At 41.5% G+C, this 19,644-nt stretch overlaps 1 protein-coding gene across 2 annotated transcripts in view; it reads right to left on the bottom strand.

Annotated features, from left to right (window-relative positions):
- Positions 1-19,644, bottom strand: part of CACNA2D3 (calcium voltage-gated channel auxiliary subunit alpha2delta 3) — a 790,245-nt gene that overhangs the window by 549,402 nt on the left and 221,199 nt on the right. For both annotated transcript variants that reach the window (XM_075183245.1, XM_075183246.1), the window contains exon 4: positions 1,536-1,652. In XM_075183245.1, coding sequence (XP_075039346.1) covers positions 1,536-1,652 — 117 coding nt within the window. The remainder of the gene's footprint in view (positions 1-1,535; positions 1,653-19,644) is intronic.

Raw genomic sequence — 19,644 nt, 5'->3', positions numbered from 1 at the left:
CAAGCAATAATAAAAACAAATAAAAAAATTCCCAGATATAGAAACGCTTTGGAGAAAAAATAAAACGCTGTTTCATAATACCCAGTGGTTCAATAATGTGAAGTTCAATCCATAACATTCGCAAATGGTACCGATGGCTCCACTGTGCTGACTTGAGTCATCCGATAATCAGTGGGGACACTCGGCCAGGTGTGATGACATCATCACACCTGGCCAATGTACAGTGGTCTATAATACAGTTTTATAGTGACATGAGATGGTATCAAGGAAGTAATAAACACAATATAATCTAGTAATGTTATTCCAAACATATACCAATGCTCCTAGTGGCAGCTGGGAATATTGTTTTGTGTTTGCTGAAATATCCAGAGAGAGGACTAAAATTTTGAGCATTTCATAAAAGTATTAATGACCTCTATTGTCATCACCAGAGAAGGACCAGTGACTAATAGGTATAATAGGATATCATCTACTTAAAAAATCACTTGACTATATACATAAATGCCATGAAAGAAGGGATAAGATTGTGCTCAAATTACCAACGTCTCTATGGACATAGCATTGAACAACCATTTTTTTTAGTAAGATGGGGCTAGTACCATATTTGGGCAACTATTAGCTTATTCAACAGGCTCGAAATAGAGGCCAAATAGTCTCATCCCCTCCATTTGTTCTGAAGTTGATAAATGTCAAATATTTTAAGGTCTGTAGGATCTTTATTGTGCAACATGCTCTAGTTAAGATATCCCAAAGTGTTGTTTACCTTAAGGGCCACTAACCCTAACTTGCATTTCACTCTTTATGAAAAAATTGCCAGTAGCTTCCACATAAAAGCTTCATGCAGCTTTGAAAACTGAAGATATATCAGTTTTACTTGCCTACTGTCCCAGGATGTCTGAAGGACTCCGACATTTCTGGGAGTAGTGCACCCTCCTGGAGTCAGCCCACTTCCCTTGAAGCCGCCATGATGCAGTGATTGCATCGATGAAGTGATTGCATCAACCCCCCTTCCCTGTATAACCCCATCCTCCCCTGAACCATCAAAAGTTGGTAAGTATGATTTCAGTCTATGACCTATTGGGAAAGCATTTTTGTATGCACATCAAATTTCCTGTTCTACAGCACAAAAGTACCAGCTGTAAATCACTAAGGGTAATCTATACACATGCAAAAAGACACCTCCTGCATCTCATATGTAATTTAGTGTCATCATGAGCTTATTCCTAAACAAGAGAGCGCCATCTGAAAGGAATGTAACAGTTTGGTAGGATATGCGGAGCCCTTTGTGTCTTGTCCATGGGTACCAGAGCCGTAACTTACAATTATAGCGCCTGGGGCGAGAAAGACAAATGCCGCCCCCCTAGCCCTCAATTTTAACCAAATTGACCTAAAATATTCCTAAATTGCGCCTCCCTTAAGCATTGCGCCCTGGGCGGTCGCCCCCTGTCGCACAGCCCTGGTTACAACCCTGATGGATACCAATGATAAAAAACAATGATGTAGGCATATTAGTAGAGATTTTAAAATATACTGACCCGTACTGCCTCAGACTTTTTGTGGAACATCTCCTCCATGTCCTTCGCAAGCTTTTTAACTAGCTGAAGGCCATCTATTTCTTCTATGGAGACTTCCTTCTCAAATTCTTTGTATTTCTGTGGATACAAAACATCATTATTATTAATAACACATTGTGCTGTACATGTAATTCACATTATATGCAGCAATTATAACAGAAAATGTAATAAATAATCTCCCTAACTCTGCTGTTATCACTATGGTAGATTCTACTGATGACTGCCTCCAACATTAGACACAAGGTCCTCACCATGACTGTAGGAAACACCTGGTTATCATGTCTATGTATATGACATTCTTACTGAAAAGCAGTCACTACTTGTGAAGATAACGGGTTTATCTGGCCCAATGCTACCCCCTTCACACTGGCTGGCCACCCACGGGTGCCTTACTATGCCAGGGAAGTCTACCCAGTACCTTCTAGGGTTCTCAGTCACTCAGGCAAACACAGTTATTAAGAAAAGAAAGAAATTTAAGAAAGTTAAGCAATACATTTATTGTAATAAAAACAATCACTAGATTATTATATACCTATAGTAAATAAATGCCAAGCAGGTTTGCCACATTATCTGTCCCTTACACCACTAGCTTAAGGAGTTACAGTCACCTGGCTGTCCGGACTTGACGATCTGTGTATCTACCGATGTAGAGAATGGCAACTCTAAAACCAGCCACTCTGCAGCTTCCAGTCCAGTGAATATCACTGCCCCCCCCGGAGTGGCTCCTTATATCTAGGGTCTAATTTCCACAGTATTTTTCCCTCCCTGGGCAAATCCCTGGGTCTATCCTTCTTAACCATTGGTGGGTGCTGTATCAGGGGGTTGGAGGGGGAGTGGAGATGAGCTGTACTTCAACAGAAGGTCTGAACTAGTCATGTTGAGAACAATGGATACTAATTGGCCTTCCCACTCACCTGTATCCTGCAATCTGATCCTGACACATAACCCACCTGGCTTCACTTTAAGGACAATGTCTAACAGCATCCATACAATATCAACAAAATACAATATACATATTTACAATGAGCTACAATGTCCCCTTATCCACATGTAATTAGACACTGCAGTAATATTCTGTTGAGCTGGGGAGCAAAAGCAAGGGCTATAAAAAGTACATGCTATAATACACATTTTGTGATAACCAGGCTGGTTAAGGTGATATTAATACCTCGTTTCACCACATAACTTAATTATTTCTTACTGGTTCTTGTAACTTGCTGTACAATCTGTTTTGGATAACAGATTCCACACCTATACTCTACTAATGTTGGCAGCATTGTGGTTGTAAAATACACTTAAATACACCTAATGTCCAAATAATACTATCCAATACTTTTATTTGGAAATATATTTTGTTGGTATCGGACACTATATCTTCAATATTGAAGTCTGCAGAGTCACATATCGTCACCTACAGTATTATGAAAACTGTCCGTAAAGATGGGATACTGTAAACTGTATCTGAATTTAATCTTCACATAAAGAAACTAATTATAACACATTTTGTTTAGCAATCACTTCCAGATACTGCAGAATTTATGCATCTTGCCAAAAACTAGGGAGATGATTGTTTTTCAGTTGCAGAACATCAAATATCCAGAATGTCTGTGAATTCCAAATAATTTATATACACCCCGGTCCCCCTTATTTTCAACACCATGTTTGTGCACCAGTTCCCCTGCCTCACCTATATCTCACCTGTACTTCATCAGTGTCACACAATGTGCAGGGGCTTCTGACCCTGAGATGAGAGTCTGAGCTACAGCTGGTGGTTGACCTATAGGCATCACCAGGTAGGTGCCATGTAGGACACACAAACATATCACATACATGCAAACACTGGCTACATTTAATTAAATGAAAGTGGTGGTTCTAATGTAGTAGGCAGATGGCTTATGTGACATTTATACTGCATACTGCGCCACTTCAGATTTTTCCCCATGTCCCACATAGTTTCTAGTTTGCAGAGGCATCTCCCAAGAATGAAGGGTATTTGTGCATCTTAAAGCATACCGGGCAAAGGAGGTTTACTATGTTCCCCTGAACATTGCTGCCTTAGGTATCATCATCACCATTTATTTATATAGTGCCACTAATTCCGCAGCACTGTACAGAGAATTCACTCACATCAGCCCCTGCCCCATTGGGGCTTACAGTCTAAATTCCCTAATACACACACACACACACACACACACACAGATAGACAGACACAAACAGACTAGGGTCAATTTGTTAGCTGCCAATTAACCTACCAGTATGTTTTTGGAGTGTGGGAGGGAATCGGAACACCCAGAGGAAACCCACACAAACACAGGGAGAACATACAAACTCCTCACAGATAAGGCCGTGGTCGGGAATTGAACTCATGACCCCAGTGCTGTAAGGCAGATGTGCTAACGCACTTCTTTTGGGTTATATATACAGACTTCTTACTAGATAACCTTTAGTTGCTATGTGAATGCCCAGTGTAGTTAGACACAAATGTAAAATAATATTGATGCAGTTGTGCATTTAACTGTCTCATTTCAGTTGAATGGATATCTAAGCGGAGTTAATTCATTTCAACTCCTGAGATGAGAACCAACTTGGCTTGAAAGCAATTTATTTCTTTCCTGTAGAAAACGTAATGACTATTGATGGTTGCAGGGAAAATTGACATTACAATTAAGTTAATCTTATACAATCTACCTTCCATGCAAATAATACAATTAATTTCTATTCAAATTACAGACTAGCCAGCCACCCCGTCTTTTGGTTTTGTTTCCAAAGCCATCATCGTGTTTTGGCAAAACCGACTAGTGTTTTATCTTCGATTTTGGTGTTCACCAAAACATGTCTTTTGATGGAAAATCCAAAAAAACTACACAGGCACACATCATTTTGAGCTATTTTTTATTCTTCATTAGTATTGATATAAATTACACTATTTTACTATTTATTTATAGATAATTATTTGAGTGATTTCATGTTTGTGCCAACACAATTTCTCGCATTATACTCTGCTTTCATCATCACAAATTTCCCGATAGTCATACTCATAATCATTACAGTAAATAAAATACATTATGCCGAAGCAATAAAGTGATACAGAATAAAGTGCAATGTAGAGAATCACCTCTGAAATGCCCAGGATTGTATCACACAACAGATTAACAAATGGACCACCAAACACATGAAAAATATTGCAATAAAGACATGAAGAAAATACATCCTTAAATGTATTGTTTTACCTCCCTACAGACTTGCTGGACCAGTACAGTGCTCTTCTGCTGGGCAGGTTTCCTCTATATCTCTTAACACCAGTTTTTAAAGAGCTCAGCATTTGCGGCTCACTGATTGGTCCAATAATACCATGTGACCTGCGCATAGGCTTCTGGGATTTGAAGTTGTGCTTCTGATATAAGATTATGCACAGAGACTTGAGCAGGACTACATCTCCTAGAAAGTCAGAAACCCGGCCTGGTGTCAACTAAATCCTGATTCTGGAGGAATGTCCTGCTGCTCTGGCAGCCTGGCTGTTTGTCCCAACTGCTGGAAATGTTGAAAGGTATGTCCTGCTCACTCACTCTCTGTCCAACAGTGAAGAAGAGGTTTCTTCAGGGGAGTGAAGTTGGGATGGCCAAGCGTTTCAGAAGGGCAACGTTATGTCGCCACGATAATTGTGATGCAACTTTGCCCCTAATGTCATGTTGTCATGCCCCATTTTTGGAAGGGGTGCAACTGTGTCCCAATTCAAAAAAGTTGAATTTTGGAAAGGAATAAATACCACATATGAATGAAACCAGTTTCAGCTATCAGGTACTGGGATAAGGTCTACCGAGGCCCTATGAGTTCCAAACACTAAGGAGGGGATTTACTTAGTACCAAACTTCAGCTCTACAGCGCAAATGCAGCTTCGGGGCCACAACATGCCTTGACTTGCACAAATGCCCTAGATTTCCACCTGAGAACAAGATGGTCACATTTACAGAGGAGTATAAATTTGCAGAGGCAAAGTGGAGGATCTGAGTTAAGTGAAGACAGTCTACTAAAGTACAGAGTAGTTTTGTATAGCAGCGCAGAAACAATATTTAATTTTGTAAAGTGGTTTATTGTAATGAGATAAAGGGCTAGCAGAACCCGATAAACAGAGTAAGCAAAGCGGGTGGGCACCATGCTTGAGAGGCGCACTGCTCCACCTGCCTTCCCTGATGAAGAAGGACGCAGTGTGATGAAGGAAGGGGTGCGGTGTGATGAAGGGTGGGGCAAATGTCATGAAGGGTGATACAGTGTGATGGAGGGGGGGGTACTGTGTGATTAAGGGGCACAGTGTGATGAAGAAGGGCGCAGTGTGATGAAGGGGAGTACAGTGTGATGAAGAGACCAAAGTGTGACGAAGGAGGGGGCACAATGAGATCAAAGAGGGCACACAGTGTGATGAAGGTGGGTACAGTGTGATGAAGGGGATACACAGTGTGATGAAGCAGGGAGCACAGTTTATGGAGGAGGGCACAGTGTGATGAGGGAGGGACACAGTGTGCTAAAGGAGGACACAGTGTGATAATGGAGTGTGCAGTATGATGGAGAAGGGGGCACAGTGTGTTGAAAGGGCAAAAATGTGATAAAGGTGGGCACGGTGTGATGAAGGGGACACGGTGTGATAAATGAGGGGGCACAGTGTGATGAAGGGTGGTACATTGTTATGAATGGGGGTACAGTGTGATTAAGGGGAGTACAGTGTGATGAAAAGGCCAATGTGTGATGAAGGAGAGGGCACAGTGGGATGAAAGAGGGAGCACAGTGTGATGAAGGGGTGAAGGGGGATACAGTGTGATAAAGGAGGACACGGTGTGATAAAGGGGCACATTGTGATGATGGAGTGCATAGTGTGATGAAGAAGGGGGCACAGTGTGATTAAAGGACAAAAGTGTGATGGTGGGCACAGTGTGATGGTGGGCACGGTGTGATAAAAGGGGTTCAGTGTAATGAAGGGGCCACAGTGTGAGGAATAAGGGGGCATAGTATGATGAAGGAGGGTGCAGTGTAATGAAGGGGGCAGCAGTGTGATGAAGGGGCAAAAGTGTGTTGAAGGAGGACACAGTGTGATGAAGGAGGGAGCAAAGTGAGGTGAAGGGACAAAAGTGTTATGCAGGGGGAACAGTGTGATAAAGGAAGGACACAGTGTATTGAAGGGGGCACAGTGTGATAAAGGAGGGTGCAGTGTGATGAAGGAGGGTGCAGTGTGATGAAGGCTGAGCACAGTGTGATGAAGAAGGACACAATGTGATGAAGTAGGGGATCAAAGTGAGATGAAGGGGCAAAAGTGTGATAGAGTAGGGGGCACAGTGTGATGAAGGAGGGACACAGTGTATTGAAGGGGGCACAGTGTGATAAAGGAGGGTGCAGTGTGATGAAGGAGGGTGCAGTGTGATGAAGGAGGGCGCAGTGTAATGAAGGAGGGCGCAGTGTAAATGTCAGGATCTGCCTGTGCTCTTACTGCAGCTGCCTCGGCAGACTGGTTCTCTTGGCAGCTCCCGTCTTTGGACTATATTGGACTTGTTACTATTGTTTCCTACAGTACCTCTAATTTACCAGAGGTGTTGCTATTGTGTCCTGTCTCTTTTTCACTGCCAGGGGTTAACTTGTTGCACTAAGCTAATCATCACCACCTGATATATACTTTTTTATACCTGCCTCTCCCAGTTACCTGTGCTGGTCATTGATGTTTCTGTTGCTGTGCCTCCACAGCCTCCACAGCCCAGAGGGCTTGGGAAGAACCCAAGAGATTTTTAGCACAGGACTAGTATCCACTGGGAGGGGGTGGGGGCAAGCTCTTTTTTGTGCCTACCCATTGAGGCACCAATTATGTTCTGAAAAGCGCTGGGGATCCACCTGACCATCTCCCTGTTAAAGTGGAAACCAGCCCAGCCTATCTAGCACTTGGGCTGGTTGAGGATTTGGGAATGGGGGTGCTGCCTGTTTTTTATTTATTTTATGTATTGGAGTGTATATGAGAACTGTTTTATGACAAGTGGTACTTGTACCTACAAATTCCCTTCTCTTGTGAATGGGGTCCATTAAAATTATAGGCTGAAAAGTGCATTTCTAAGAGCAATGTATTCAAAAACTTCACATGCACAGAAAAGACACATAATTAAATCAGCCCCCTCTGACCCAGGGGTGGGCTGCCAAATTTTAGCCCAAAGGGTTAAAGACTCGACTCTTTTAGGAACATTTTAAATGGAAAAAAATACAGGTGACCCAGCCCAATATAGCCCACTATGGGACCGACCCCGGGGCAAGATGCCCCCCTGCCCGCAGCCACCCAGCCCAATCAGTATATTAGAGAAGAAAATTGCATACCGCAAAACTGAGCTGATTTATTCGAGACAGTCCACATCTGAAGCCTCTGCCTCAACATCTCGGTTGGGACAGCTTTGTCCAGCAAGTCAGAATGTTGGACTGTATGTTTCATTCACCGCTACTCTCTATAGAGGAGCAATCGTGAACAGGTGCCCGCACACCAGGCAATAATTAATATTGAGAGGGGGGTGAGGGGCAGCTTAATGCTTCAAAAGTGGTAGGTACACCCCCAGGAATGTGGCCACATCCCCACAGCACCATTGCTACGCCCCTTTCCCGATTCCCGGAACTCCAAACTTGGGAGGTATATACCTGAAAAGTTTGTTTAATTAAAAAGGGTGGTCCTAAAGGATGTGAAATTTCAAGTTTTACACAGTGCACCTCTTAAATATTTTTCCTCCTCTCCACGGATCAAGTTGCAGTTTTCGTTTCTGGAGGCTGCTCCTGAGTGTAAGAGGAGTTGTGCAACTTAATGTGCACTGGGTGGTCCATACACGGACAACTGTGCAAAACCATACCTCCCAAGTTTTTAAGTTGGGTAATCAGGACAAACGCAAGAATGGTTTGTGGTCACGCATCGTGGGGGCATGACCTGTGCTTCAAGTATGGTGGTCTGCACCCAGCATCCTTTCCCTCCCCTAGAAGCACCTCTTCAATGTTGTGCACACTAGTGGCACCCGTTCACCACTGGTCTGCAATGCAGCAACGGGAACATACATCTCAACTTTCCATCCCATGGAACAAAGCTGTCCCAAGCAAGACGGCATTATAGAGCCTTGAACGGCCTGAATAGAGAGGTGTATCAAAATCATTGTCTTTTGCAGTGTAAATCATGCGTGCTTCATAAGTGGCCTCCTAAATGTGCATGTACATGTCACTATGAGACCCAAAGCAGCTGGCAACAACTTGGTGAGTTGTTTCATTTCAATGAATTTATGATATACTGCCTCTTTTAATTCATTACTGCATGAAAAGGTCAGCCTTGTGGGAATTCACCTGGAAATGGCTTGCGCAAGCCTTTTACATTCTAAATGTTATAACAGTTGCAGAACTCCAATTCTGTAGTCACAGCTTAACAGAAATGTCAGTGTACAATTCAGTCTATAATAATTCTGTTGCTCACCCCTTATCTAGACAGTAATCAGCAGCAAAGGTATTTAAATCAATTTCCTTAAATCAATAAGGAAGGCACACAGTAAGAGTGCAGTTACTCAGCTCTAGCCTAGATGAGTTTCTTATGCTGAATTTACACGACTAATTCACACAGAAATTTAGCAGTATGGTTCATTTCACTACAGGGAGAACTACAGTAACCTGCAGACTAAAAATAGCAGTTGAGATAATACAGCATACATAGTACAGCATCCTAGATGTTTACATGGAAAGTTGTTTTCTTGTAGTGGCAGCATCCAATACTTTATTACACAAAGGACCTGATTTATGTTCATATGTACGTCAGTTTGCATTGTGTATCTTGCATGAAATAGCTTTGTGCATACCCAGCAACTGACATTACACCAATGAACACAATTGCATGCAATTCATGTGCACGCCACTGACTCTCTACTACTTGAGAGACGGAACAGGGGAGGTAAGGAATGGACTAACGGATACTTGCCTACTTTTGAGATCCCCCCTCCGGGAGGGGAGATCTCAGTGACGTGATCTGGGGGAGTGACCACAGGATTTGCATCATTAGGCCTCGTCCCCTCTGCTAAATGACACGATTTTCGTCCTATTGCAGCAAGAGGCGGAGCCAGGATGATGCACTTCTCTGTGAATCATGTCACTAAGGCCCGTCCCCCACAGAAGTCACTAAGGAAGTGAGAGGATTCGGGAGGTCACCCTGCGCTCCTGGGAGTCCACGAGAACTCCCAGACATTCGGGAGTTTCCCAGACATTCCCAGGGAGTAGGCAACTATGGACTAACATGGGCCATGTACAGTAAAGGTGCTCCAATGTCAATGCTGCCAATTAATGTCCTGTGTTTGTCCTACGTATACTTATTTTCAGCCGTGACTTTTGCGCCCACAACAGGTCAGGTGAACATGCCGACTGATGGTGATGATTGACACGGCATAGTCTTTGAATTAAAGAGTACTCATACGCGTGCCACTGGGGATTTCTGAACAACTGTTTGCAACTAAGATATGGGGCTAGATTTACTAAGCTGCGGGTTTGAAAAAGTGGAGATGTTGCCTATAGCAACCAATCAGATTCTAGCTTTCATTTATTTAGTACATTCTACAAAATGACAGCTAGAATCTGATTGGTTGCTATAGGCAACATCTCCACTTTTTCAAACCCACAGCTTAGTAAATCTAGCCCATAGTATAAAAATACATTGTATGTACAGGACACATTGAAATCTTCTTTATTTAATTAATCTAAAAAATATTACAAAAATAAATAAAAAATGTGTATTTGAAAATAAATATTTAATTGATAAATAACTTATTGTACTGTTTACCAGTTATTTTAAATTTTGATTAAAATAAAGTTTTTTGCATTCTGATGTGAACTTCAATTGTGTTTATATTGTGTGTATACAGCTGTTCTGTGTGTGTATGTACGACAGTACTCTTCTACCCAGATTCAAATGGAAATGTATCTTCTTGAGATACTAGAGGAGCAAAAAGTATTCCCATGGCGCATAAAGTGCTTTTTTCTGTGTACTATGTTATTCAGTGCACTGATTGTTGTATACATTTGCCATTTGTTTAATACATCATATCATTATTGCATATCGTTTGATCTATGTATTCTCATATATTCGCACTTTATGCACCTTGGGAATACTTTTTCGCTCATCTAGTTACATCCTGGAGGGTAGAACCCCCCCCCTCCTCCTCCCCTACACATTTACTAGCGGCGGCTACCACACTTACATTGGGAAGTGCAGATACCCACCAGACGACTGTGTATCTTGAGATACTCTTGGATTTGAATGTGGGTGTAACTATACTCAAGTTGCATGTTCTTTTTAAACACACAACTTACTTAGAAGTTGTGTTCAGACATGAATTAGGCCAAAGGTATTAACACAGTCAATCTGTACTGAGTGGTTTCAGATAGAAGAGTGGAGAAGATCCATAGTCTTGAGTTTCCCATATCATTTTCCACTTGTTTGCATCACACACTACTCAGGTCTACTCTTCTCTTCTGAATGAATGAATTCTAGTTTTTGCATTGCTCTATAAAAATAGGCATACCCAAGGCCAGCTTTGTAAATGCGGGGCCCTGTGCTAGATGATATGCAGGGCCGGATTAACTATAGGGCTAACTGGGCTACAGCCAATGGCCTCGGGCATCCAGGGGGCCCTTGAAAGTGCTGAGCAGCAGTATTGATTGGTCGGGGGCGGGGGCGCCCCCAGCCCGATCAATGCTGCTGAGCACTTTCACTGCGGTCCTTCCCCGGCGCGCTGTAGTCTCCTTACTGAGGAGATCTCGTGAGTCTCACTCTCACGGGATCTCCTCAGTAAAGAGTGTATAGCCCGCCGGGGAAGGAGGTAAGTGCCGGGAAAGGGGCGGCTCGGATCACCGGGGGGGGGGGGGGGGCGGCTCGGATCACGGGGGGGCCCTCACGAGGGAATGGAGGCCCCCTTAGCCCAGGGGCCTCCATTCCCTTAATCCGGCCCTGATGATATGCATGGGATTTTCCCTCTATACCCTCTCTGGTTCTCTCTTCTCTCCCCTTCCCTTTCTCTCTTCCGTTGTTTCTCTTTCCTTTACACCACCCTGCGTTTCTCTTCTCTCCCCCTTCTAGCAGCTCTCTTACCCAGGCAGCAGCTCCTGGGACCTTTGGAAAGCAGAGCCACAGCTTTCCCATTCATACATCACGGCTGTAACGACGCCGCTGCGCTTAATGGGGGAAGCTGTGGCTCTGTATTTCTCTATTACATTGTCCATAATCCTTATGGATTACAAGTTTACCATTAGATTACAGTGAACCAAGAAAGAAAGAAGATTTGAGATAAGTATTTTGGGGACAGAATTGAATTATTAATTATGGGGGAAAAATATTTATTGTAATAGGGCAACATTTATTAATTTATAATGGAGGCACCATGTAATAATTTATAATGTCTGGACCTTTTATTACGTTTTAATGAGAGTTAAAACCATTTAGTATTTAGCATTCAAGGGCAAGTTTTTACAGGGCCACCTTTATAGTTTACCTAGTGTTCTGGGTGAGACATGGGATAGTTATATTACATGAGAGATTCTTGAGTGTCCATTTAATTGTCGGTAGTGCCCAGGGCAAGTTATATGGAATAGGTGAGCAGGTCAGACAGTAGGCAGAGCAATAGCCAGGACAAGCCCCACAAAGGGTTGTGGCTTTAAATATGTACTGTATGTACTTACGGGACTGCTCTTACTGCAAGATGACAATAATGTGTTGCCCAGTAACAACACACTGACAATAGCATAACACAGCAAACCCAGGATTTATCAAACTGAGACCAGGACAAATAAGTGTGTTAGTAAAATATCAAATTGAACATTCCAAGTTACTACAGTATTCAAATACCTTATCGCCATCAAAGGCATTCATATTTTTTATAATATTAGATGTCAATGAAACTAGTTTCTGCAGATAAGATTCAGACTTTTGGGAATCCATTTGGAAATGGTTTTGATTAGCCAAATGTTGTAATAGTTGCAAAGCTCTAATTCTGGAGTTTCTTCTTAACAATGGAAATGTCAGTGTACAATTTAGTCGATAATAATAATTCTGATGCTCCCGCCTTATCTAGACTGCAATCAGCAACAGAGGTACTCGAGTCAAATTACTTAAATCAAGTATGGAAGGCACACAGTAAAAATGCGGTTACTCAGTCTTTGCTTAGATCAGTTTCGAATGAACCGAGATGCATGATCTGCACAGAAATGCTGCTTAACAGTATGTAACAGTAATTCATTTCACTAAAGGGAAAGATACAGTATCTTACAGACCAAAATGGACAGTTCACCATCATACATGTTTGTACTGACCGTTATGTGGAGTGCCAGCCCTACCTTATCGCAAAACATAATACAATGCCTGTCAGTACTGTGACATATCAACTCAGTGACTTGAGATAGAAGATCTGTCCCTCAGAGTACTTGAATCTCCTAAATCCCTGTATCACAGATCCTGTCTATGAAACTCCAAGTGAGGATCCTCTCATCGATGAACAACAAATGTTTATGGGCAGTACAGTGACCTAGTGGTTAGCACTTCTGCCTCACAGCACTGGGGTCATGAGTTTGATTACTGACCATGGCCTTAACTGTGTGGAGTTTGTATGTTCTCCCTGTGTTTGTGTGGGTTTCCTCCGGGTGCTCCGGCTTCCTCCCACACTCCAAAAACATACTGGTAGGTTAATAGGCTGCTATGAAATTGACCCTATTCTCTCTCTCTGTCTGTGTGTGTGTATGTGTGTGTGTGTGTGTGTGTGTGTGTGTGTGTGTGTTAGGGAATTTAGACTGTAAGCTCCAATGGGGCAGGGACTGATGTGAGTGAGTTCTCTGTACAGCGCTGTGGAATTAGTGGCGCTATATAAATAACTGATGATGATGTTTTCCATTTTTGTGCACCACACTCTACACAGGTCTACTCTTCTCCTCTTAGTGCACTTTTCTGTCACTCTTGCTGCACACCACTTCCTGAGCTCCTAGGGGTTCCAACTCTCACTGAGTACTATGCATTTCGAAGGACCCTCCTCTTCCTTCATTCTGCACCTAAGAAAGGGGAGGGTCCTCTGAAACAGTGTGCACCTTTTTATTATGATATTCCTTTTGCCATCCCATAAAAAAATAGTTCTCAGGCGCAAACAATAATCTTTGTTGCAGCCTCCTTTGTGTAGCCTTATTCAGATACTTGTTTAATTGGGCCCCATGTAAGCTGCTCCAGGGCCCTGCTTCCCTCGGTGTTGTTCACGGTCAGCAAGGAGCTTAGGTCCCTGCTGTGTGACCGCAGACACTGCAAAGGATTTAAAGCCTCAGAATACTGTGCATATAAGCTGGAGCTGTAAAATTAAATTCTGCTCAGAGGGGAAAGAAACTTTGGTGTTCTCTTCTTCTCTTAGCAGGGAATGAAGGGGAAAGTGTTGCACAACAGAGGAAAGGGAAGCAGCCTTTAAGATATGTGAGGGGGAAGGAAGGGTGTCCCAAACTATAACCTTTGGAAGATCATTCATCATTTTGCTATGGGGTCTCCAAATTTCTAGTTATTCTCCTGCCTACAATGCCACATTATTATTGAAAACCATTCTTCTTTCTCATACTTGCCAACTCTCCCTGAATGTCAGGGAGACTCCCTGAAATAGGGGTAGATCTCCCTCACTCCCTGAAGAGTCTGGCATTCTCCCTGATGCTGAGCTAGTACAAGATGTGGTTGGCTTTGCCATCTGTGGCATGATGACATAGTTTAGAAATTGTGTCCTATGTCATCATCATCATCATCACCATTTATTTATATAGCGCCACTGATTCCGCAGCGCTGTACAGAGAACTCATTCACATCAGTCCCTGCCCCATTGGAGCTTACAGTCTAAATTCCCTAACACACACACAGACACAGAGAGAGAGAGACTAGGGTCAATTTTGATAGCAGCCAATTAACCTACCAGGATGTTTTTGGAGTGTGGGAGGAAACCGGAGCACCCGGAGGAAACCCATGCAAACACGCGGAGAACATGCAAACTCCACACAGATAAGGCCATGGTCGGGAATTGAACTCATGACCCCAGCGCTGTGAGGCAGAAGTGCTAACCAATTAGCTGCTGTGCTATGTCCATGTATTGATGCCAATGGAGGTGGACATTTTCATGGAGACCAAGATTCAATCAAAGACTGGCAGGTAAGACAACATGACTTCAGTAATGGAGACCGAAATGTAAAAGACACTTCAGTCTCTAGAGATTCATTAGCTGCTTTTCTTTAATGCATAGTTGCCTACTCTCTCGGAATGTCCTGAAGACTCCCGCATTTCTGGGAGACCTCCCGTTCTCCCGGGAGAGCAGGGCAGCCTCCCAGTTCTCATCCCCTGTAATAGATAAGTGGTGGGGGGTGGGGCTTAATGACGCAAAATTCGCATCATCTTAGCTCCACCCCTTGCTGTAATTGGCCAAAATTGTGAAAATCATTTAAGGTGCGGGGCCAAAATTATGCGATTCATCAAGCCCCTCCCCCGCACACCCACCTCCCCCGGGATCTCCCTCAAGCCAACGAGGAAATGTTGGCAAGTATGTTCTTTCTTATATTTTTGCATTCCATTTTGTAACTAAGAATCTGTAATTTTCAACCTCATGAAACATACATTTTTGCAGATACTGCTAAAAGCATGTTCTTACATTTTAGAAGTTAAAGCTTTCTAATATTTACATCCCACTCCTGATAAGTATTACCATTGCAATCATTAGCCTCTGCAGATTGCCGGTAAACTTAGCTGAAAGATCATTTGGAGTCCTGTTTCTTAAAACGTAACATGTACAGAACTTGCCAGTGGTCAATTTTCTATTCATTAAGTACGGCACATAATGTACCAAATATAAATAGCTCATTTTAAGGAAGCTCCACATATTTTCCATTAGCCCCTGTGAAGTCAATATAAGAAATGAGTGGTCCAGCAGTGCAGGGTAGGGATATATTGTTAATGAAAGTCATTTAAAATGTGCAGTTTTTCCATACATTAACGGACTGACTATACATTCCTATGAATATCTCAAGAGTAGGTTCCAAGAACTGCACAGAGCAGAACGTGGTTGGGAGCGGGTGTCCAGTAGATAGTTATGAACATATGGGGGAGCACAATCACAAGTTATTGTGGATTTACCCACAGAGTCAATTCTAATTAAAGCCCTCAAGGGCCCAACACATTTTTTGGAGCTAAATCACAAACTACATATATGTTATGCCCAAAATTTTCCCTTTTGTCGGCAAGAGGGGGTAGCTAGTTCCAGGCATAGTTACCATTGTCCTGGTCCATCCTCAGTTCTATGGTGAGCTCCGTTGGCTAAAGTTCTATAATTTCTTTGTTCACACTTAAGATGAAGGAGTTGACGACATAAGACCTTGCCTATATTCTGGGACACTTCTCCCAGATAGCTGCTGGTGCCAAAGGAAGAATGGTCTGTTCAGAGATGGAGTCCTCTATCACAGTAGATATGTTTTTGATCCTTAGTTTAAATAATAATAATAATAATAATAATAATAATAATAATAGTAATAATAATTATAATAATAATTATTATTATTATTATAATTATTATTATTATTATTATTATAGTCATTGATTTGTAAGGTTCCACAGGGGCAGAGAGTGGATAAAACAAGGCATGCATAACCAAGACATACAATGCAGAGAAAATCAATGCAGACATTAAAAGACCACAGAAAACTCTAGGTTACCCCATTGGTATTATCATGGAGGGGATGTCTCCTTGTTATATATAATGATCTACCTGAGCACATGGAATGACCTTTCTGTAATGATATCAGAGCTGAAATACAGACTTTCATTTTCTCTGACGATAAAGTGTGTTGTGTAAACCTCTCTCACCTAGGCGCCCGCGTACCTAGACAAACCTTTGCCCTACATAAATGTTCTAGCAACGTGTATTAGCTGGTGTCACCTCCGGGTATGCAAGGTTTAGATTGAGATGCAGAAATATGCTTTTCTGAAACAAGAGTACAATTTACAAAACTATCTGCAATAAGGTAAAAAAATGTTAATCGCCTAAGAAGCAGATGTTAAAAGACCCATTTGATGAAGATGCACAATCCAATTAAAACTCACACATGTGAAATTACATAGAATCTTTCTCTGGTGATTTGACAATCACATAGTGTGCTAGAAACATAATCAGGGGTTCATTTATCATACAAATGTTCATTTAAGACCTGTGATCATTAGCCCCCTCTGCATATCACTGTGACTATGTCAGTCACATGACAATGGCTCACCAGCGGTTCTGTGATCCATTTCAAATTGGGAATGCAATCAGCGAACAATGCAGGGAAATTGCAAAGCCTGTCATATATGTGCTTGAAGTTTTAATTATAGATTAGCCAGGTTTAATTCATTATGCCAAAGAGGTAAACTAGGAAAGAGAAAAGACAGCTAATAACAAAGAGACCACTTATTTAATGGTCTGCGAGATGCGGGAAAGAGGACACGTAATGAAATTGTCCCATTTAAAGTCCATGGAAAACTTTGACATTTACAAGGTTTTCCGTGGTGTTGTCTCATCGAATTCTGTCATTTGTCTATTGCAGTTAAGCTTAACAGGCATATGCCAGATTAGTTGTATGGGCAACACCATCTTTTTTTGCACCAGTTTTTGTAAATGATGTTAACATATGCGTTTCACTCTATTGATTCTAAATGGAGTAGAACACTAATGGACATTTAAGTTGTTACCAGGTGGTACAGGAAGCACATGATGTAAAATGAGTAGAAATAATAGTATATATACAGTCTTAATCATTCATTCATAGGCATACACTCAGTTTATCCTATGGATCAATGATAACTCTTCTAAGTTCCGTTTGAGTTCCATTCATGGAACGTTCACTGTAGAAAGTGAACAGAGCGGAGCTCAGACACAGCTATAATGCTTGTTTGCCTGAAGCCAAATATTATTAAAACAAAAACAGGACAGTTTTGACTCAAAGATTTACTTATGGAAATTTTGCAGTCTGACTTCTAATAAACCTCAATCATTATCATTGCAGAGCTGAGAATTTGGCACATTTTCATAAATACCATTTACTAAAACATAAAACAATAATAACAACTAGGTAACTAATGTTTTATAAAGCATGTATAAAACACAATACATAGTCAAACAATGGAGTGTATTTAATATTTTAATATCACACATTTCCGATCATTCTCTAAACTGCACTAGAAAAATAACAACTGGAATCTGATTGGTTGCTAAGGATTATTGTAAATTTGTTAAATTGCAGGATTTTGTTAAAAAGCCCCACTGTATATTGTAAGGGGGAATTCAATTCTGTGCAATGTGCTGTTGAATATTACTTCACATTTCTGGGTACTATGGTATCCAAACATGGCGGATTTTCCCACACACCTCTGTGAGGTACATCTGCAACATTGCATTGTCACAGAGTGCCCCCATGACCGTTTCGGAGGCACTCTTAAGGACCATCGCTTTGAATCGCCACCTAAATGAGCTGCAATGTGCAATCTAATTATAACAATGGGCTACAGCAGAAGCTATAAATATGATTCATTAATCAGTATGGGGACTCTTATGTTTTCAGATTCTGCAATTTACTGTTTGTCACAATTATTCATTGACTTTGTAACCATTGTCATTTTACATGTGCTACACACACAGTTTAAACCAAGACAGAAATACCCCCCCCCCCCCTTCCCCACCTCCTCTCTGGTCCTATATAGCCTTCCTCTTCCCCACCTAATCCCCACTTATCCTCTTACCACTAATATCTTTACATTTTTAAAAAAAATGGTCAAACATTCTCACTCCCTGAGTCCTGGCTCCTATTACTCTTTAGGCTTTTTTGTTTTTGTTGCTGTTTTTTTTAGGGACCTGGGCATATTGTGATATTCTGTATCTGTAATTTGAGTTTTTTTGTGTTATAGTTTCACTGCACTGTTATCTGTGATATTTATAACCACTCAAAAATAAAGTATTACAAAACAAAACAATAAAACAAGACAGATTACAAATTGCTCATTAAATTACATTGGTGCTTTGTTGAATAATTGTCACTCTGGAGCATGCATGGAACTGGAAGCTAAGTTAAAATAAGCTGCGGAGTCAAATCTTCTCCTTCGGGCTTAGATTGGCCAGCCCTCCCCTGCATAAAAGTAAAATAAAATCTCCCCTCCCCCGGAGAATAAAATGTATCATATATAATGGGCAATAGCACAGTTCATTGTACAATCTTACAACAATACTGTATGATGACAGGATTGCCGTGACAGTTGATAAACAGGCTAACCCTATACAAAGTCATGAGGAAGCTTTCAGCAACGATCGCTGATTAAACTTACTGCTGGCAAATCACTGATGGTGTCCCCTATGATGCATAGGCCAAGATGCACTGGCTGTTTCTGGCAATATTTAACAAGCATTTCAGTGGTACATGTATTGCACAATACTTGTTCTGTTATCGCCATCTCATTATCATCATCATCATCTTCATTTATATATGTAGCGCCGACATATTCCGTAGCGCTTTACAATTGGGGACAAACACAGTAAACTAATAAACAAACTGGGTAAAACAGACAAAGAGGTGAGAAAGCCCTGCTCGCAAGCGTACAATCTCACAATAATATGACTTAAAAACACCTTTATTATTTAAATAAAGTCTTTTTCAATGGTGAATAGGTTTTAAATATTTTTTTTAAAAAAAATATTTTAAATCTATTTTAACTATACTGTTTTACCTTTCTATATCTTGCCAAGTGGAACTGAAAGCTCAAGTCTGAATGTTCGCTTCCACTGCACATACATGAGCCAGCTAGACAGATTGCATATGGACATATTTGCATAGATGTATCGCCATCGGCTGAAAAGATTGTGACCCTGCACACTCCATAGAGATCTTTGGACACTGTGGGTTGTGAGTACATACACACTGCAGGATTGGAACGACATTATTCCATCTTTGAACGAGATTTCTAGTTCGATTTAAAAATCAAATGAAACGATACGATGTGCTTTGGAATCATAATCGTTCATTG

This window comes from Mixophyes fleayi, chromosome 8 (genome assembly GCF_038048845.1).
Source record: "Mixophyes fleayi isolate aMixFle1 chromosome 8, aMixFle1.hap1, whole genome shotgun sequence".
NCBI classification, from domain to species: domain Eukaryota; kingdom Metazoa; phylum Chordata; class Amphibia; order Anura; family Limnodynastidae; genus Mixophyes; species Mixophyes fleayi.
This window is presented reverse-complemented; position numbering and strand designations above follow the sequence as displayed.